The sequence below is a fragment of the Solea senegalensis genome, linkage group LG13, assembly GCF_019176455.1.
Source record: "Solea senegalensis isolate Sse05_10M linkage group LG13, IFAPA_SoseM_1, whole genome shotgun sequence".
Lineage (NCBI taxonomy): Eukaryota > Metazoa > Chordata > Actinopteri > Pleuronectiformes > Soleidae > Solea > Solea senegalensis.
This window is the reverse complement of record NC_058033.1, coordinates 2,874,990-2,896,323: the sequence shown is the minus strand read 5'-3', so window position 1 is coordinate 2,896,323 and position 21,334 is coordinate 2,874,990. Positions and strand designations below refer to the sequence as shown.

Sequence of the window (21,334 nt, the reverse complement as noted above, 5' to 3'; positions counted from 1 at the left end):
ATGTTTTCAATAAAACCTTTCAAAATTCCCACTGTGAAAAAGGCCTACAGCATTGTTTGTTGTTCTCAAATGAGATCTGAACAGAAATATGTAGCTGGGAAACCACGTAAGTTGGTTGCCACTTATACATTCTTATATTCAGTTATGGTGAGACTTAGTAACTGCATATTCTCTTTCTTTTCATTTAATTTTACTTCCTACTTAACAATTATTTGGTCTGGTTCTTTTTGGCACTGGGTCTATAGCTTGATTTTTGTTGCTGGGTGAGTTTCGGAAGGTGAATGTGGTGACTGTAAATTTATCAGTGACAAATGTATTGAGATTTTTGGGACACTGGCCTATTTAAAGCTAAATTTTCTTCTGATATAATGCATGTAATTTGGTATAGTGTGTTTGGCCACCATACATTTTAATACTGATAAACATAGACCCTCTAGGGCACATTGCTGGTCTGTGTCTATACTTAACACACACGACAGGTTATTTTAGGTGCAGGTGTGTTGTCTCAGTCTTTACTTGAGAAACAGTTTTCTTTTGACAGTAAATGAAACCCACTATACTCAACTTTGGAGCTGAACACAAAAACAAACATAATGCACACATCAAAAATCTTTCAATCAATTTAAAATATTATGGGCAACTTCAGTAGACCAGATGCACATTATGCGCAATAAGTATGTCACCTTTATTTTTAAATTAAGACACTTGTCATAAAATTGTTGAGGACTACTTTCAATGAGGATGGTAACTGATTAAAGATGGTTTGTGGTCTCATCCACTTATTTAACAATAAGCCATGCACAACATATGGCTTTATACAGAACAGCACCTTGATCGACAGCCTAATACTCCCACAGCTTCCTGTGACAGGAAACAAAACCCATGTACATCAAGTGAAACTCAGCAAAGGCAGAAATGAGATGTTCGATGTACTGATACTGTGATGTAGAAGTCAACCTGCGCATTCAGTCAGCAGCATCCTGTTTCTGTGTGCCACGATGCCGACTAGACTGCTTCTTTTCCTCTGTCTGATTGGACATGTTTTTGCCAAAGAACCGCCAGGTAAGAAAATCTGAAGAGAATAAATGTATAGTTTTAAATGACAGGCAATTTATAATATCAACACTAACTTTGTTTAGTCCTTTAAGATTCCTGTGGATGGTTATTTATGATTTGAGGATACTGTTTACTTAATATCACTAGTTCACAATCACTAGAGAATAGTATCACTATCACAATAGTTGATATTCCATCATAAATACATGTTTTTAAAAATATTAAATATTCATGAGACCTGCAGTATAAACTAATTTTCCTAAATGTACTTCCAAGAGTAGAAGACAGGAAAGAGCACAACTGCCTTGAAATATAAAAAGGCCTTAATAACTTAATAAATGTGAATATAAGTCAACAATAACCATTTTTCACAAAAAGAGAATGGAGTTTAATCATTTTAAGGTAGAACTTACTTCCTTGATGAAGCATAAATTCCCCATGGCGTCATTTCTACTCCATTTCCTCATTCTGTGTGTGTGTGTGTGTGTGTGTGTGTTCGTCTTACATGAAACTATTCTCTTGTTCCCTGCCATCTCGTGTCTCTGACAGATGTGGACTGCTTGGTGGTGCATTTCAAATATGTTGCCTGTTCCTGGAATAAGCAGGGCCCTCCAGAGGTCAACTACACCTTCAGCAGTGGGTTCGTAGTAGCCTTAATAAATTCCATTAAACTCCATTTTCACAACAGAAATTTGTGCATTGCAATTACAAGTTTGATAAATAAAGAACTCAGTATATCCAAATGTGGCAAATTTACCTTTTTCACTGCAGATATTTTGTCTTGTCACAGTAGGAACACCACAGTTGTCTGTAATAAAATAAGCAATGGCTTAATTTGACTGCTTCAGTTTAAGGACCCTGGTATTCTCTATGACATGTCAAAATATCTGCCACGTAAGGCCCTTTCAAAGGAAAGGAAGGAAACTGCTTATTAAAATTCTCCACTGTCCCTTGCTGCACATGACCACATAGTTAAGTAATTTAGAGCTGCTAAACACGTTATTGGATTCTGTGAATAACTAAATGTTGATTTCTACACAGGTTCAATGAGAAGGAACTCAAAAACTGCACCACCTATGTGTCACAGAACAACACCATCACTGGATGTAACCAGACGTATGAAAGGCTGAAATACAATAAGTTTATGAACTTTTTTACCAGACTGGCACATGGCAACAAGACTTTCCAAATGCATCACCTTCTAAAAGACAAAGGTATGCCTGTTCACTGGGGTGCAAGACAACATTGTGAAGAACAATTCAAATTGTATAATAAATCTGTTCTCAAGGTTGTGCATTCTACTATTTATTAAAATGATATTGTCTATCCTATTTTTTTGTCAGTATATTGCATGTGGTATTCTCTTTTTCCTCTACAGTCTTGTTATTTCCACCCACAAACCTCACTGTCCAGAATGGATCTGACTTCAACCTGTGGTTTTACTGGAACCAGACATCTCCAGACTGTGTGGATAGCGAGGTTCGCTACAGAACCAACAACAACAAGTGGGCGGTCGGTAAATTTACTGACCATATTTATAATAATTCATTTATGCTGCTTTTGGTCATCTTCCCCTCACACCCATTCGCTTCCTCGTCCCCCTTCTTCGTCTTGATGTCGTTGTCCTCAGGTGTCTGCAGTCAGTACTGGGAGACAGAAATACTGCATCAACCTGCCGTCCAGCAGCTCCCGCTATGAGCTGCAAGTGCGAAGCAGAATAGCGGCAATCTGTGGAGAGTCCTCATTCTGGAGTGACTGGAGTGAGCCTGCAGTCTGGGGATCCAACAACAGCACGGGTAACTTTGCCTATACACACTGAACAGTGAGCACCCACAACATCAACACCAGAGGTTGGTTTTACTCGTGTCACTAACTGGATCATCATCTAGAAGACTTAAGGAATCACAAATGAATCGGCATTTTATAAAATGTATATATATTTTTTTTCATTTTTGCGAAAAAGGCAGCGTGCATTGTTGAATTAAATTTTAAGGACTTCTCTACATTTGAGGAGATGACACGTGATGTTATAGGAACATGTCCAATTCACTGTGACATCTGAGATATTTGACTGTTTAGCTATTCTTCCCATATGTTTGCATGTATGCATAAGAATAGGAAGTTTGAGGAGTACAGAACCCAGTATTTCCATATGTGGCAAATTGACCTTTTTTACTGCAGCTACATTTTTTCTTGTCACAGTAAGAACAGCACAGATGTTTTTAATAAAATTAAAATAAATTGTATGACAGTTGCCACAAATAGAATGCTTCACACACATTTGGGTAATTTCCAGTGCAGCAGGGTAGATGAACAGCAAGCACTATATACTGATGTATATATACGTAGTGTAAATACTGTTATTTGTAGTAGTTTTGTTTTTTCTTTTGCATTTTAGGTCTTTTACCTGATTCAACGCAAGTGATCCTGTAGTGGCATGGACAAAGGAGAATTTCATTGCAGAGATAACATGTTATTTTCATGCATGTGACAATAAAGCTTTTGAATCCTTTGAATGCTTGAACCTACCGATGCTCCAGGGCGTAGAAATTGCGAGGGATTTGTCTTTATACCACTCTACCTGAACGGTATTTCTGATCACGTGACATTTGTTGACATTTGTTGACAATTTATAGTGTGTTAGCGAACGTGCTGAAAAATTAAACAAGCTATGAAATTTACATCAGGTGTGGAAGCACAGTGTTTTTGAACATGTACAGTATATTTAACATCCTCTCCCTCTCTCACACACACAGTCACAAACCATATAAATCCTCCACTGCCTGTGTGGATGCCACTGCTATACACAGTAGGGGCTTTTATCTTCATCCTAGCGGTCGTCCTGATGCTGCACCATGAAAGGTGAGTCGGCTCATATATTATGTATTAATGATGGTACTTAGTGTTGTAGACGGCAAAGTGTATCAGTAATGTAAACTGGTAAACTTGGTTTACCAGTTTTTATTTAACTTAACTTGCTTATGAACAGATGGCAGTTTTATTGTTAATTGTTTGATGCCGGTAAGGGAGGAAGGAAGTGACACTTTTATTCCCATTATACCCAGTCTGTGTTTTCTTTTCTTTGTTTGAAACATAAAAAGAAGAGTTTGAATCAATTCAAGTTATACACAAAAAAGAGCTGTCGGAATAAAAGTAATGCAGATGAGAGGACGTTGATATCAGACTGTGCTTATCTCCCATACAGGGTCCGATTCATCTCAATCTCTGTGGTTCCCAAGCCATCCCTGGCCCTTTATGACATTGAGGTTAGTAGCATCCAGCAGCTCATCCAAGACAAAAACTGCAGTAGCCATTGAATGAAGTGAAATCTGTACGAAATGTCACATTGACAAATTCAGTTGATTGGATATGGTAATTCAGTCTAGGCCCATGGTTCTCAAACTGTGGTACGAGCGTCCTCTGATGGTACTTGAAGGAAAGTCAGAAATACTGTTCTACTGTGTGTTATATGAAAGAAGAGAAGGTTAGAAGGTGACAAGGATGGAAGAGGCCTTCAACACGTATACTACGGTGAAGGCATTGCAACCTACTTTGGGGCAATAGGCTCCTAACCGCAAGGTCACTGATTAAATCCCAGGAAGTGCCCAAAGGCTGGTGTACCCATGAGCAAGGCATCCAGTCATCCATTGCTCCCTGGGCGCTGTCAAGTACTGACCACCGATCCTGCGCCCAGCTTACGGATTAAATGCAGAGGACAAACCTACCACTACCACTAATTGTTGTGTGTGCAAAAATAACTAATTCTATTCTAATAAAGCAGCTGGTGACTGTATAATCATGGTGTAGGGCTCTGAAACAGTAAAGTTCCACGATTATTAGTATCTCACAATTGTGTGAGATAATGCATTACAGTACATTAACATTTTCTTAGCCACTGGAATTAAAACAGCTATAATTCTGATTCAAGAAAATGTGTGACAGTGTGTTTTATTCACTTTTCTTAAAGGATTGGCTTCAATTCTCCAAAGGCCTGAAAGGGAATTTCAAGACAAACTACAACGAGCATGCCTGTCCAGTTCGTGAGTACTGCCATGTCTCCCAGTCCGACAACGAGAGCTCTGATAGCTCCGATAGCTCCACCTTCTCCAACACCACCGACCAAACCGACTGCTCTGTCTCCGCCCCCCTGACCAACTCAGAGGATGGGTCTTCTTCCTGCTCGTCCTCCAGCTCAGTTTTTGTCCCAACTCAGGAGGAGCAGCAGCAGGACTCTGTTTAAGGAGGCTTTTCTGTCGGGGTTGGGTCAAATAATGGACAGTCTTCTGGTTTCCTCAGCGATCAATCAGGATGTAAAAATATATTGAATAGCCAAAAGGAGGTGGCTTTGCTGCTTGCAGAAGGGTTTCAGTTTTATTGGAAAATAAATCCACTTCCCACTTGATTTGCAACAACAGTAAACATTTGCCTGAGGAGTTTTCCTCACTAGTATCAGGACATGAGTAGCACATGGTGTCAATTTTGTAAAATATGTTCCCAATTAGAGGAAAATGGAAAATAAATCATGTGATGACTGTGAACTTTGGTTTGCAAACATGGCAAATCTTGAGGCTTCAAAATAGGAGTTCAAATTCTGATGGGTGACGTCATGACTAGTTGCCAGGTTGCTAGGTTTGTCGCAACTTTTAATTTTGATCCAGAAATTCTTATGCTGACAAAAACATCTCCTACATGAGAGGTGCCTTTAACAATTAATAATTCCATGGTTGCCTTTCAGCGTAATATTAATCAAGTGATCAAGAGATCGACACGTCTGCACCTTCTCTGGAGTCCGTTTATAGCATTCATATCAAAATTGTGGCCCATAACAGGAGACATTGACCAATCACAATGCAGTTCAGAGAGAGTAGGTGCTGTTATTGGCTACACTCACCCTGCATCCAGGTCCCTTTAGTAGACAGATGGCTACTCTAGAAAATAAATCTAAGAAAAGAGTCTAAAAGAGAGTGGGTCAGTAAATGCAATCAAATTCATGTCGATTGCTTCTGTGTGTACTTATGACACAGGACAGAGAACTGTGATCCTTAAAGTTAACATTTTAACAACAACGCAAGGATGAAACTCAACATCTTTGTCGTGATCCTGCCTTCTGTAGCTTTACAAGCAATCATGGACATATTGGTGTATTTTTGCAAATGATATATGCATACACTTATTTTTATATATTTTACCATTTCAGAGATTAACTCAAAATGTACAGTAGTGTATCCAAATAAAGACTTGAAATATGATTTGATTAAATTAAATTGAAGACTGACTTTTAAAATGATTTAATCTCACATGGTGGTAAATTAGTAGCTAACTTGTTACCATATATAGTAAAGATCACATGTTGAATTCACCTCAGTTACATCCCAACTACGTTGTTTATAGTGCATATTAAATATATTACAATAGTTGAATGTCCTTTTTTATATATTAATTGTTTTTATTATTGTATTGTACATGTAAACCTACTCTTTAAATATTTACTTCATGTATTGTCATCTGTATTTTTATATCACAATAAATATCTGGAAAAACAACTGCAACGACTGATTTTAGTTCAGACTGCCCGGTCAAGTTATTGCTCTGTCCGGTAGGGGGCGCTCAGAGTGTCCCGGTCGGTCCCGCACAAAACTGAGTCAACGTATTTTTTCAGATTCCAGAAGGGTAGGGCGCAGGGCGGCTGGCCCCCGCAAGAAAACACGGATACGAGTCAGCTACTTCCTTAGCTGAACCGATCGGCTCCCACAATCGATTGATGTCTTTTTCAGATGAGATTTAGGATTTCGCCGTGCATTTAGCTGGTTTGACGCTAATTCGCAGTTGGTAGTCCCGAGATCACAACTCGACAAAATGACAGACTCCACGGTGGCCGACACTCGCCGGTTGAATTCCAAGCCCCAGGACCTGACGGATGCTTACGGTCCCCCCAGCAATTTTTTGGAAATAGACGTATTTGACCCACAGATCGTTGGAGTCGGACGGACCCGCTACACAACATACCAAGTTCGCATGAGGGTAGGTGTTTGCCACCGCTAGCTCAACGAGCCGTGTTGCTGCAATAGCCATTTTCGCTAAGCTAAGTGGTAATTACACTGTTGTTGGTAGCAGTGTTAGCATGTTTATCCGTCGCTCTGGATGTAACGCTGACGCTGGGCGGCTGAAGGTGGCTCCCGGTTGGGTGCGAGTAAAACTAGACGACCGGGGATTCTCAGCGGCCTACCGTGTGTATTTTTGATGTTGCGTTAGCGAGAGGGCTGGTGTGGAAGTTTCCTGAACGTGTCACGAGCTAGTCATTGGACGATGTGAACATTTTGATGAAACCAAACGCGGTAGTTGTAAAGATATGCGTCTAAAACAACATTTTAGATTTCTAAATGGACAGGACAGTCTGTCCCTACTGCATCTGTTTCGTATCTATGCTGTAGGCGTATTGACACAGAGGAAACAAGTGAATTAATGTTACTAATTGTCCTAAATAAATAAATAATGTTACACCCAAAACATTATGAATGTTGTATTTTAAATTGCAAAACCAAAATCTTAAAAAAACTATTTTTTTCATATCATGAGCTTCAAGAATGACTATAAACTTACACCCCAACATAAAAGGAAATTCAATTTAACCTTCTGTGAGTTTTCCTGTCATTAACCACTAATTGAAACGTTTCTTAACAGACTAGTAGCATGTTGCATCCAGATTAACTAAATGACAAATACTGACAGCAGGAAAGTCCTTCCAAACCCTAAAAAGCTGAAAAAATAAAAATAATTGGATGAATAAAAAGCACAACAATGAACAGCATTTTCTGAGATAAGTAGTGTAATGTTTTATTGATAAAGTCAATATAAGGCAGACATTACCATATTTTGGGATTTAGAGCAATATAGCTAATGTAGAATGTGAACATAGTTGTTTTAGGAATGGGATTAAGGATTTGAATTTACTATTTGTCATACTATTAAGAAAAAGGAGAATGGTAGTACAAGTTATTATAAAAGGAGCAATGAGTGTAACTTCCTCTTTCAGTGAACTGGATAAGCTTGTAAAAGTGAGAGATTGATAAAATCACTGACACAGCAGACTTCCAAGGCATTTTACAGAAGCTGTTACTGACATGATTGCATAATTGCAACTAAGCAGGATTGTCCTGACTACACACTGTCATTTTCTGTGTGTCTGCAGTTGTCCACTTTCACATTATCGAGTTACAGCCCCCCCCAAAAAATGCAAATTCATAGACGCAGACAGGGGATTTTACACAATGTTGAAGGTAGTGTTGCATTTGAAAAAATACACAAACCCAATACTAGCCACATCACCATAGCTAATAGGAACCATCTTTTTCTGGAGTCCGGAGGGGAGTATTGCTTTATTACATCCCACTCGCTGTCTACAGACCACAGATCACCACAGAATAACTGACAGATATTATGATTAATCTCCTAATTAGACTGATTACTGTCAGACTCACTCATAATTTGTCTTGCTACTTATACTGCATACATTTCTGCAGAGAGCACACAATTTCTGCAGTGTCAGTACACTCCCCTATGTCACTTAGCAGTTGTTCAAAAAAGAAAATCCTGATTCTGGATCCAGATCACCATCAACATCAAACCATTTCCCCTTGGGTCATGACCTACATCCAGAGAAAATTAAATCCAAAACAGTCTTTTATTTTTGTTTGATTTTGTTGTTCAACGTCAGACTGACAAACATGGCGAAAAACATGACAAACAACGTTGTTAGTTTTATTTAGGGCTATCTTTAGATTGCCTGGGCGCTTCTGACAATAAATCCATAAGATGACTCAGAGCATCACTCTATGAGGAAAATATGAAAAAGTGCAAATATTTAATGTAGTTTGTACACACTTTTTTGATGAATTTGAAGAGTTAATTAAATTTTGGTGGCAAGAGATTGTGTCTTGTGTAGTGTAGTGTAGTAGTTATTCCATAAATCTTTGTTTTCTTCTCCATGTAGACAAACCTCCCCATTTTCAAACTGAAGGATTCCTGTGTGCGAAGAAGATACAGTGACTTTGAGTGGTTAAAGAATGAGCTGGAAAGAGACAGTAAGGTGAGTGATCATCGCAAAGCTACTAGTAGAAGCAGGCGGATGGGAACATTAATGTGATTAATCATGTTGTTAGTATCACAGGTGGAAAAATATAATCCCATCTGTCTTTGGTATTTGGGTTACGTCGTACATTTCATCTCCTGAAATTAGAAAAGAAATATTATCAAGTTTTTGTTGTGACTTTCATCTTTGTTTGAGTAGATGATTTTTTCATGTTTTCCATTATCATGTCGACCTCTGACACCTTCAGATTGTAGTACCACCTCTGCCGGGCAAAGCACTGAAGAGGCAGTTGCCATTTCTAGGAGGGGAAGGCCTTTTTGAGGAGTCCTTCATTGAGGAACGACGATCGGGCCTGGAGCAGTTCATCAACAGGTAAGTGGCGTCCACGATGTGTGTATGTGTATATATATATATATATATGTATATGTATATGTATATATATATATGTGTGTGTGTGTGTGTGTGTGTGTATATATATATGTATATATATATATATATATATCGACAAGGGATGGGCATGAGTATTCAGTATCCATTACTGTGACCATTCCTAATGTATTTAACAGTTTTATCAGTGGTTGCAGTTTAAAAAAACAAATCGTTCTACACCAAAGACGAATTTGTGGTTTTTCTATTAACACGAGGTGGCAGCAGCAAGCGTTAAGTTATTGGTCTGCACGTGTTTGTGATGAAGTGATGACATTTACAAGTTTTCTTGAATGCAATCTTGAAGGTACTCCGAGTTCTAATCTCAACACACTGTAGCTTTTACAGATGTGATGAAATGTACCTTTGAAAGCATCTCTTAGCTGTTCCTGCTAGTTCTCATGCACTGGAATTGAGACTATTTGAATGTTTGAGCAGAATTGTGATATTTTACTAGCTTGATGAACAGAAACCACTTACTGGATAAGTACTGGAGGTTGTGTTCATTTGTGTTTTCTGTAATCCAGGGTCAGACATTTTTCTGTTTCATTCACATGTTAATCTGAAGGACTACACGTGTGTTGTTCCACAAACCTCAAATGAACAGGTAGTGAAGTGTGTTATCCCTGTGTGTGTGTGTGTGTTTGTGTTTCTGTAGAATTGCAGGTCACCCCTTGGCCCAGAATGAGCGCTGTCTTCACATGTTTCTGCAGGAAGAGAGCATTGACCGTAACTACATTCCCGGAAAAGTACGGCACTAGGGTTTATCGAGGGATATGGGATATGTGGGGGGGTTAAAACTCTGGGTTGTAGAATACACTGACTTGCCTTTCTCTTTTCTCCCACAACATCTACTCTCTCTCTCTCACCCTGTCTGTCTCTCAAGCCTAATCTGCCTATCCTTTCTCTGTATATGATTGTAAAGTCCCATTCACTTTATCTTGGAGTTTTAGAGTATGATCTTCTGCTATACATCAGGACATGTTCATAATGTTTTAGAAAACTCCGTGACTCCTCCATCCCTTGTGCATTGATTTTTATAATGTACAATAAAAAAAACGCCCACTCCATATAAATATATATATTTATATATATATATATATATATATGAGGATTTGGCTCTTCATCACAGTTTTCAGGAATGAAAACAATGTACGACACATTTGGTCTTTCAAATATTCATCATTGTAATATAATGTGACTAAAGTAGAATAATGTCGAAATGTTTGTCGGCAATAATGTTTATGATAGCGCAGGCATGTAAATGTGAATTCTGATCCTGTTTTGTTCTCTTTTGCTTTCTTTTTAGGTATGAATGAAGTAAGTTTGCTTTGTTCTATACTGCTTCTACTAGCCCTGATCGCATGGGCACTGTGACGACCAATGGCGATAGTTCACAAACCGTTGAATCGACACTCTCCAATTTGTCATTTTACTATGTAATTATGTGACTGACATTTTGCCCAAAAACAATTGGAAAATGAGAAAGAGTGAGTCATCCGTTTGTTGCAAAGGGAAGAACAAAATAAATGCAATCTCTCATTTTAAAAATTGTTGATGGTGTAAATCGGCCGGTTTAAACTGGCTCACAGATATTTCTCAGTGCACTAAAAGCCAGCATTAGTGTTGGTGAGTTATGTGAACTATTGTTTAATTACAGTACATCGCCCATGACTGCAGCTTTTTTTGCTATGTTCCATTCCAGACTAATTCAAATACACTCATTATAAGCAGCACTAATCAGAATGCATGGCAAAGTTGCACGCTTTCTTTGTGCTATATATGTGTGTTTGTCTTGCTGCAAAAAAAAACAACAAATCACTAATCCTGCTTTCCAGTCCGTTGATTTAGCCGTTCATTAACATTATTTTAAAGGTGATATCTGGAAAAAATATGTTCAACAGTGACCTTTAGTGTTTAAAACTGTCACTGTAGTTTCAATTCAAAAATATAGCCTGAAGCCACGGTTCATGTATGTTGCCAGATCTGACAAATTACGTACATAAGAAGTTTTACTTATACCCAGGTATATAGTAAATGCATCCACACACATACTGAACCTTTTTGGTAAATTTTCACATGTGGGAAACGGGTAGAGTTTGAGTGACAATGACAGTAACAGACATTGAAACATTATATATAGGTTAAATATCCACATCTAAGTGAAAGTGAGAACGTTGGCTATAACCTTAACCGACATTCCCCATTTTGCTTCCCTGTTCAGGAGAAAAGTATCTGGCAAAAAAAATATACATATCATGTTTGATGTAAACATCAGTGCATGTTGCTTTTTCTTGATTTGATGCTCTGCAGCTGCTTCCGTTCTGACACTATGGCATAATGTACTGCATGTAGACCTGTGTATAGTACTGTGTTTACCTTATACTAGAGATGTTATGGCAACTCATTTATAACAACTGTGTCATCAGTCTAAATACAACACAAAAAGCAAAGTTCTGATAGATGTTTACTCTCCACTGCTCTTTGTAAGATTGTAGGTTTTAAGGTCAACATACAAATTGTTCTTGGGTCATTTCCTTTTAAAGGTCTAGTGTGTAACAATCACGCCCCATTTCCCAACTGATGGAAGAGAAAAAAAGTGTAATCACAGCTTTGAAGAGATTTTTCCACCATTGTGAATGTGTTTAATCTCTTTAATGCATGCTGGGTTTTAATGTCTTCACCTCAGTTCAGCATCAGAGGGAAAGTGAAACCTAATATTTATTCTGTTATTGCCATATCATAAATGAGAATGTGTGAATCATCGTGAATCTTTTTATACTACACACCAAAGATGGAGAAGAATGTAGCCTTTCGCCCGTATTTTGCGTTGATTTCGTCCATTGTGCACTAAGCAGGGGAGCTCACGATGCCGGACGAAACGGCGCAATATCACTGGAAATTGTGGGAGGAGTGTCGAGTCAATAGTCCAGTCAGTCAGGAAAACGACAAAGAAGCAACCTAAAGTTGCAGTGAAACGGCTGTAAAACATGCTGCCAGAGATTACTGGTCACAGTCGCAATGTGGTTTAATTTGAGAAGCTATCTAGTAAAGCAAGTTGTCCAAAGTTGCAGACATACGGAATTAATAATAAACCCCTTCAACAGTCGCTATGTTTGTTGATGCCTGCAACTTGGTGCTCGGCACTGGAAGGAAGTATTTCTGAGCTACAAGTTTGTATCCTAAGCTTCAGTTTTTAGGTTTAAAGTGATTATATGCAAACATACTTATTAGTAATTTACTCCTCTGCCAATAGAGTTACATACTGGACCTTTAATGCCTAATTTGATTTTTCTACGTACACTTGTGGAAAATGTCAAATATAGTGTCATTCATCATATTTTGATATAGTTACACTATTGTGCCATAATATCATTGAGCGTCACTGTGTTATTTGCAAAGATGTGTGACTTTAATGTTATTTCCTCTCATATTTCCTGTCTTTTTCTCTCTTTCTCTGTTTATTGCAAAGACAGGCTGCTGCACCTGCCCCCTCCCGAGTACTTTTATTTCTACGTCACGTCATTAATAAAGCTGGTGGAAATGTCAGAACTGCTCAGTAGGGAAAACACAACTCTTGCTCCTGGACAAAATTAAGAGCTCCAAAAGTATAAAAACATGTGATGATGTGTCCTTGTTCAGCCATTCCACATATTAAAACTGTGTGTACATTATTTTTTTGATTCATTTACGTAATGAAAAAGAGAACACAGTCCATATATAGTATATCCTTTTGTCATTTTCTCATAGCGTTTTTTTTAAGGTGATTGTTTTTTTTAAGAAAAAATGTTTAATTTCCTGGTTTGATTCCTGTTTTCTTTTGCAAGTAGACGCCTGAGTTTAATTCAAACCTCCCAAAGTCGAGCAACATGTAGCATCATGAGAAACAAGACGGTGATGTGTCATTCCAGTCGGTTTATTTTCACCTGAGATTTTGATGTTCTGCACTGAACTGCTCTTAGAGTCCATTGTTTTTTTTTGTTTTTTTTTTAAATTACTTGTTTTAACTCCATTGTCTTGGCCCCATCACCCTGCCTACATATTTTTGGTTGTACTGTCAAATCAGCTTATTTGGGAATGTTAACGTTTAGGTAAAATAAACATATCTAAGCACTGTGACAAAACGGGTTCATTATATGAACAATATTTCATTGAAATCAGCGTCTTGGTTCACTGATCAATACACACTAAGGATTATTCTGTGTTTCTTTTCCACCTGGTTTGTGCTTTTCATCCAAATTATTGTGAAGTGTATTAATACATGTTGCCATGGCAGCTCTGCTGTCGGTGACAGGGGAAGGTCCTTGTCACTTCTTTCCTCCAATTAAATTCCCCCGCTGCCTGCTGCGTCATGTCTACATGTCTCTTTTCGCTTCAGAAGCCAGATGAGTGAAACTCGGCTCAGTGACCGTTGGTGCGTCACAGTGACATGGATCAGAGAGTCATGGGAGCCGGACGTCTGGCTGTAGACTGGCAGGTGACCTCGTTTTACAAACACACGGAGCTGAGGGCATAAATATTACACAAAAAAAAAATAGATTTGTTTATAACAGTCAAACCACAGATTATTAACATGTGGTCTGGTTGGTAAAGGACCCAGAAAACTACTGGTGTAGAGAGAAATGTCTAATAAGTTTTGTTGAAAAATAAAAAAGGATAGATTTAAATAAAAATTGCTTTGCCAAGCACCATATTTAACAGAAATACAGACAAACAAAGTGCAGTACATTTTAAAGACTATTCACCAAATACTCTATAGTGCTCAAATAATTAAAGGGCAGTTTTCCCCCATTTTTTTCTTTCCACTTGGTTAAATGAGGAATAAACTTAAAATCATTATGATGCTGCGGTGTTTGTTTCCCTTTCTTTTTTGTCAATTCCACTGTCTGATGATCAAATAACACAATAATCGCTGGACATTAGTAAAAAAAAAAAATTTCTTTTGGGTGAAGTAAAAATTATCAACCATTATTAATAGCAAACATAAATGATTAGCATTTAGCACAACCACCTGTTAAGCAGATTTCCCTGCCTTCAATTTATTAGGTCATGTTTTCAGCGGCTTGGGTTTTATTTTGTCCTCCTTTTAGCAACTTCCTGTCTACAATTTTTTTGTGATGTGCAGGTATTCACCCAAGTATGTTCATTACATTTTGGTAAGAATCTACCCACTAATGATGTCACAAAAAAGTATTACATTTATTAAGAGCCCTCTATCTCTAATAATGTGCAAAACTGTAAAAAGATTACAGATTTGATGGTCATTTAAATGTAACATGGATGTAGTTAAGATGTGTATATCTCACCGACATCTTCACAGATCAGGATGAGTTATGTCAGATGGTAATAATAATAATAATAATTATTATTATTATTATTATTAATAATTTCAGAGAAAGTCATTGTTTCCAACTATGAATTACAGGACAAAGCACTTACTCTATCATCAACAGTTTGAATACAAGACTTTTACTTTTAACTTAATGCATCCATTAAAATCCATTGGTTATTGATACATTAATTAAAGAGAAACTATTTTGATCTTTGTGGTGATTTGTTTTCAAGGCAAAATTCAGAATCAAATGTTCTTCTATGGGGTTTTTGACTAGCTTCGATAAAATATGTAATCTTGTGAAATTCTATTTCCATTCATTTATTTATTTATTGAGGGGGAGGAAAAAGGGTTCAGAGAGGTGATGCATGTATAATGTGCATTTTCTCACCACTCACTTCTTAAATCTCCACAACAAAAAGATTTAACCAGAGTACAGTCCTGCGTACAGGTTTTGGGTCTAATGTGGCAAAACACTGGGTCTTTTTGTTTCGCTGAAAGTGAAACTTAAAGTCCTCTAATCTTTTTTTCTTGTTGTGGTTCGCGCTCGGGAGCTGCAGGGATTAACGGGGAAAGGGAAATTCTGGACCCAGGTGGATTAAAGTTGTCTTGGAATAGTGATCTTGTGATGTCGGCCTTGACCTGCAGGTGATCCTAATTAGACTGAACTGTAACAGGACACAGACACAGTTGTAGCTTAAAGGTGCAGAGCGTAACTTTTGGTTGTTTTTCTGCCTGTATTTAATCTTCTTAAACCTAATGATGTCACGTTGTTTTTATGTCGTGTTTTCTTCATATGGAAATAGGCTCTGTCAGACCCGAATGTGTATGTCAGTATGGAGGACCGTAAAACGTTAAAATAAATAAATGAATGAACAAATAAAAATAATAAGTAAATTAATTAATGAATAAAATAATGCATGAATAGATAAATACAGAAATAAATAAATTCATGAATAAATAAATTACTATATAAATGAATACAGGAATAAATAAATTAATGGCAAGATAAAAGAACAAATAAACATTGAAATACAGAAATAAATAAATGTATAAATACGTTGAAGAAATTCATGCAAAGCTCAAGAAATGTATTCATCAGTGGGGTTTTTGAGGATTTTCTATCCTATTTATTCCCTCATTTACGTACTTATTCTTTTATTTATTTATTTCTGTAAATTAGTCGTTCATTCTTTCATTTATCAGAATGTCATTTATATTATACATGAATTTAATTCATGCAAAGTGTATTAAACAAACATGTAGAGCCCCCGAACAACTGAAAGGATGAAAAATAAGTTTATGTATGTATATGTGTGTGTATATATATCTATATCTATATATATATAGATATATATATATATATATATATATATATATATATATATACATACACACACACACACACATATATATATATATATATATACATACATATATATATATATATATATATACACACACATATATATATATATATATATATATATATATATGTATACATACATATATATATAAACCATAAGGGATTGTGGGGGATAGATCATTAGGGATTGTGGGGGATAGCGCAGTAGACAATGAATGAATTTATTAATGCTACAGTTTTAAATTAAAAACTTGTGACGACCCAGAGTGGGCGGGGTTGTGTAGGTGTGCCTCTCTCCCTTTCTCTCTGTTTTACACAGGAATGCAATCAAGCCTATGCATCGCAGGTGTGTGCAGTTTACAAGGAGGCGGGGCTGTGCCTTTAAAGCCCAGCAGTCCAGCCGTGTTCTCGCTCTCTCGCACCATTTCCAGCCTGGAGTCCTGCAGCTCATGTTGTTTTGTTCTTAGTTTCACATGCAACACTCACACACATTCATGCACCTGCATTTACAACTGATTCACCTGATTACAGATATAGGTTATATTTGGTTTAGGTTATTATTTTGATTATGAATAAATGTTAAATTGCCGGCATCGCTCTTGTGCCTGTTTTTGTCAAGTCATCTGAGCCAGTCTTGACAAATGGGGGCTCGTCCGGGATCAGATACCTGGATAGGTTGCACGGAAGTGGTCCAGATCTGAATATCCATGAGGTGAATTTAGTGTGTATTGTTAGTGGCTTTTTGACTGATAGTGTTATATTTTGAGCACTTGAGTTAGCCGCCGGGCAGGTGTTACAACCTTGCCACTTTATTATTTTGCCTTTCTTATTTTTGGTGGTAATCCTGAGTGGGGGCATGCTTCAGAGTGTTGCTGTTGACGACGCCTGGTCTTCAGTGATGCACTTAAAGTCGCCTCAAGCTCGGCAAGCCATTGAAGACGAGCTAAGTTTAGCTTCATCTTGATAGGCTGGGAGTCTCTTTACTTTTTCCTCAGTTTTTGCACTTTACAAATATAGTTCACATCACTTATTTAGTCAAAATTAACACTTTGTTTACAGTAACTTGTGGTTTGTGACCTTTTGTTTTGTGGTAACTGTGCTCCATGTTTGTTGGGTCACACTCAATTGCAGCTTAGTTGTAAGTTGGCAACATTAGTGTGTGGTCAGTGGTTGACTACAGTGACCATTTTTTGTTATGGTTGATGCAGTCCACTTTGTGTGTTGGTCACTTGTGTGTTACTGTTGTATTTATTGTGTGTAATTATGATTTGAGTGGGATGATGTCGCTCCACAGATCAGTGGAACTTCATGTGGTGGAGTTGACTTTCCAGTTCAGTCTGTTTTGATTCATTCCAGTGACTTTGGTCGAGGGCCCGCATCCATTTTGTGCTGTGGTAGTGGCAGTTCACTTTTGTTGGGTTTTGTGTTACTGTGGTAGCAACTTTAGTTTGACCCGTTTGGTTTGAGGCTGTTTTACGCCACTTTGTGTGGGACACTTGTGTTACTGTTGTGTTGAAGCACACACTTTATAATTTGTGTTGTGATGTTTCAACCTCATGGTGGAAGCCATTTTGTTACCTTGTGGGAGTGGCACCCACTCATGGTGTGGATTCTGCTAAATGATAGTTATCTTAAGATAAGAGGTACAACATAGAAAATATGCATCTTAAGCATTTTTAGTTGTATCAAGTTGTATCAAACATTTCTTCTTCAAAATGTTCTCCTTTAATGGGGGAGGTGTTACGACCCCAGGGTCTTGACTGCTTTTTCCCTGTGTATGTGAGAGATGGGTTGCAGGTGTGCATGTTTTGAGTGATTGACCTGTGAGTGATTCTAGGTGGATCCTGGGAGCTGATTGGTCCTCCACAGAAGTAATCTGAGTAAGAGGCCTGAACATCCCAGCTGCAGCGGACTTCCCCAAACCGCTCACAGCCAGACTGCCAGCATATATGATGTGCTTGTTTTTAATAAACCTGTAAAATGCTTTGTTTGACTTGTTGCTGGTGGTTTTTTGGGAGATGAGAGAGGGGAGTCTCACAATTCATGTTGTGATCAGGTTTTCCCCTAGGCCTGATTGTATGAACTTATACAGCATTCAAATGTCAGGCATGCTTTTACTTTTCACATGGGTAAAAGTTTTAAAGATTTCATGTTTTCATGTGCATTTTCCTACATTTCTGGGCAACAAATGTGACAAACCTTGAGAAAGTGACCCAAAATGTGTATGAAAATTAATAGGATATTATTTGTCACTTGCCTTATTTACTATATACATATATTTATACATACACGTGTGTGTGTATAAATATATATATATATATATATATACACACACTTATTAATTTATAAAGCAACTCAGGAAATGTGCTGAAACCCTGGGATTCACAGACTCGTCCAGCCCGTGACCTTCCACAACAGCAGTGACGACTGTGAGCTGTCGAGCTTTGATATGCTGCCTTTGTTCAGAGTAATGCAAAGCGCAGGACAGACCCGCTGGACACAGTGGACCACAGCACAGATAAGCTGCTGTTTTGTTAGCAGTTCCAACAGTGGAGGCCCAGTGTGCAGCCGTGACGCCGGCCGTGTTTGCAGAGACATCCAGATGTGTTAGTGTGATAAAGTGGAAGTAACTTGAAAGAGCAAACCAAAGCAGTGTGACTTCACAAGGACAAGAGGTGAACTGAGTGACTTCTCCAGTGTCATTAGATGAAGAGTGAAAGGTGAAAAAAAAAAGGGAAAAATTTAAAGTTACCTCTCATTTAGTGATGGCATCATATTTAATAAAAAAGAACTTACAATAAGTTAATTGTGGTGGATTTCTATTGTTCCGATAATTGTGAATGATGAAAAACAATATTTCACGTGAGCGACTTAAAAATCTTACCAACATACAATCCTTGGGATTTATTCAACTAACAATTACCTTCTTGCTTGTTTGGTCAAAAAAAGAAATCAGAAAATGTACATCAGTGATTACCAAACCTGGAAATGATTGTTTTTTTGTCCACAAACTAGTTTTAATGATTTTTTTTTTAGTGTGTGATATATTGAACAGGACCAGAAAATATTCACATTTAAGAAAAAATCTGAAAGATTCGGTAAAAATAAACACACTAAAATATTTGATGGTTATCCTATCTGTAATGAAGTGGAGACAGAATTTTTTTTTTTACAGTTACAACATGTAAATCGCAATTCTTTTGGTCAGGAAATGTTCATTTCATCGCATGCCTACTAAAATAACTTAAAAGCTGTACTTATGTTATTATGTAACTTGTATATGTAGATTGTCTTTAACAATGATTTAAACTTCAAGCACACAGTCCATTTTATTTGGTGTCTTGTTGCTGTCATGCATTTAATTTAGTGTCTGTATAATGTATTTTCTGCCTCTGAAAAGTACTGGAGAGACAAACCAGCCAGAGATGTTAGTGTTTCTGTTTGTGCAAAACCTGCAATATGGAATTAACACGCCTGGCAAAGGAAGGCTGTGAACAGGGGAGTCAGTCGTTTGTTACAATCTGCACTCTCACCAGTAGATGTCACTATTTCTTATTCACTATACCACTGTAAGAGCAGAAAGACAAGACAGCTCCCGACAACAGTAACAGTCTCAGAGGCAGGATTTCTAGTGTAAACATGTGTTTTCATGTTAAAAATGCATAAGATTGTTGTACAAATAAATATGGCAGATGTTTATATACATACATATATGTATATATATATATATATATATATATATATACATATATATGTATATATATACACATATATACATATATATACATACACACACACATATATATATAGAGGTGGAATTAACTCAACCAACTCAACCTCACGCGTCCTGTAACTGTCAGTCTATATTCAGCAATGACATTCTTACTGTACTGGCCACTGTATCACATTTATTATTAACTCTGGTGTTCATGTTGTATTGCAGTTGCGTCAGACAGAATTATTTTTTTTAAATAGTTTTCTAAATGTTGTGATTTGTGTACAAATTTACGTACAATTCCACAGTAACATATTCAAGTATAAATATGAGGTATTCATCCTATTATATAAAGAAAATAAACACTGTTGGTGCAGCCTTATAAAAAACACCAAATGAGTAAGCTTCAACTAATTACAATATACTAAAATAATAAATAGTAACGTGGTTATTTTAGACTCTTCTGAGTTACTGTTGTCATTCATGACATGGCAGTCATGTACACACCAATAGCCCATAATGCTGTTGCAGCCATATTGGCTGTACCTAATAAAGTGACCAGTGAGGGAAATTGCAGTCACAATGGTCATATTTAAACAGCCTACAAAGTACATTTTCACAGACTATACTTGAATTTAGCAGTCACTTTCATCACAATTTAACCAGTTTTCCAGGGGAAATGAAGATACCTACTAAACTTGAATTATGAATAGTTATAACTAAAGTGTAGATATCTCAGACTGGGACTGTATATGGCAAGTTGTTTTTTTTATTATTGATAGGAAGGACACCATTGTGGATATCTAGAAAGTTTATTTTGACTAGAAGGAATGAAATATATGCATATGTAATCACTTTAGATATGCACCATGGCAGGCTTTTTTAAAATCCATTATCATTAGATATCAGCATTTTTCCAAGGATAAGTGATTCCCCATTCGTGTGTATGGGCTTTGTCATTAGCTAAAAATATTTTGTATATAACTGTAATACTCCGAGTTTGCAATGTCTACAATTCTAACGAGTTATACGTCTGATTCGGGATATCTTTATATCTCTATTGTTATTTGTGGATACCTTAAAGTAAACTTTTAACAAGTAAAAATAACGTACCTTTAACTGGTAAAAGTCACTACCCCATACACGCTTATGGAAAAAGTGATGTAATTTGTCCTCGGAAGAATGGAGTTGTGGGTATTGATGACACCAGTCGATAGGGAGAATATCACTGTGGATATATGAAGTGTTTATTTTAAGTGGTTATTTATAATTTAATAATATTAAGAATAGCGATTAAATGTAAACACAGCTGGAGCTACACACAGCGTACGCAGGTTGTCCATATTTGGG

General features: G+C 37.2%; 2 protein-coding genes and 1 non-coding gene across 5 annotated transcripts; all 3 read left to right on the top strand.

The window, feature by feature from the left end:
* The first annotated feature begins 899 nt into the window (after positions 1 to 899).
* LOC122779628 (cytokine receptor common subunit gamma-like) lies at positions 900 to 6,502 on the top strand. Its single transcript, XM_044042153.1, has 8 exons — positions 900 to 1,062; positions 1,606 to 1,696; positions 2,098 to 2,270; positions 2,435 to 2,568; positions 2,687 to 2,852; positions 3,813 to 3,918; positions 4,262 to 4,322; positions 5,024 to 6,502. The coding sequence occupies exons 1-8, from the start codon at positions 999 to 1,001 to the stop codon at positions 5,294 to 5,296; spliced, it is 1,068 nt and encodes a 355-aa protein (XP_043898088.1). The 5' UTR covers positions 900 to 998; the 3' UTR covers positions 5,297 to 6,502.
* LOC122780260 lies at positions 4,519 to 4,641 on the top strand. Its single transcript, XR_006361680.1, has one exon. It is a non-coding gene; the product is annotated as a U6atac minor spliceosomal RNA (small nuclear RNA).
* A 198-nt stretch (positions 6,503 to 6,700) lies between the features above and the next one.
* Positions 6,701 to 13,918, top strand: snx12 (sorting nexin 12). Of its 3 annotated transcripts, none has more exons than XM_044042155.1 (6): positions 6,702 to 7,077; positions 9,047 to 9,142; positions 9,393 to 9,517; positions 10,230 to 10,320; positions 10,881 to 10,891; positions 13,048 to 13,918. In XM_044042155.1, the coding sequence occupies exons 1-5, from the start codon at positions 6,913 to 6,915 to the stop codon at positions 10,884 to 10,886; spliced, it is 483 nt and encodes a 160-aa protein (XP_043898090.1). In that variant the 5' UTR covers positions 6,702 to 6,912; the 3' UTR covers positions 10,887 to 10,891; positions 13,048 to 13,918. The 3 variants fall into 3 exon arrangements, with proteins under 3 accessions (XP_043898089.1, XP_043898090.1, XP_043898091.1); XM_044042156.1 differs by having other exon boundaries at positions 13,044 to 13,918; XM_044042154.1 differs by lacking the exons at positions 10,881 to 10,891; positions 13,048 to 13,918 and having other exon boundaries at positions 6,701 to 7,077; positions 10,230 to 10,347.
* The last annotated feature ends 7,416 nt before the right edge of the window (positions 13,919 to 21,334 follow it).

What these genes read in the sequence shown, in the direction of transcription:
- LOC122779628 (XM_044042153.1), top strand. Translation starts at nt 999, where the DNA reads ATGCCGACTAGACTGCTTCTTTTCCTCTGTCTGATTGGACATGTTTTT. An exon ending in TTTTGCCAAAGAACCGCCAG is followed by an intron (nt 1,063 to 1,605) that starts GTAAGAAAATCT and finishes TGTCTCTGACAG; the next exon opens with ATGTGGACTGCTTGGTGGTG. An exon ending in TCACCTTCTAAAAGACAAAG is followed by an intron (nt 2,271 to 2,434) that starts GTATGCCTGTTC and finishes TTTCCTCTACAG; the next exon opens with TCTTGTTATTTCCACCCACA.
- snx12 (XM_044042154.1), top strand. Translation starts at nt 6,913, where the DNA reads ATGACAGACTCCACGGTGGCCGACACTCGCCGGTTGAATTCCAAGCCC. An exon ending in AGCTGGAAAGAGACAGTAAG is followed by an intron (nt 9,143 to 9,392) that starts GTGAGTGATCAT and finishes TGACACCTTCAG; the next exon opens with ATTGTAGTACCACCTCTGCC. An exon ending in CTGGAGCAGTTCATCAACAG is followed by an intron (nt 9,518 to 10,229) that starts GTAAGTGGCGTC and finishes GTGTTTCTGTAG; the next exon opens with AATTGCAGGTCACCCCTTGG.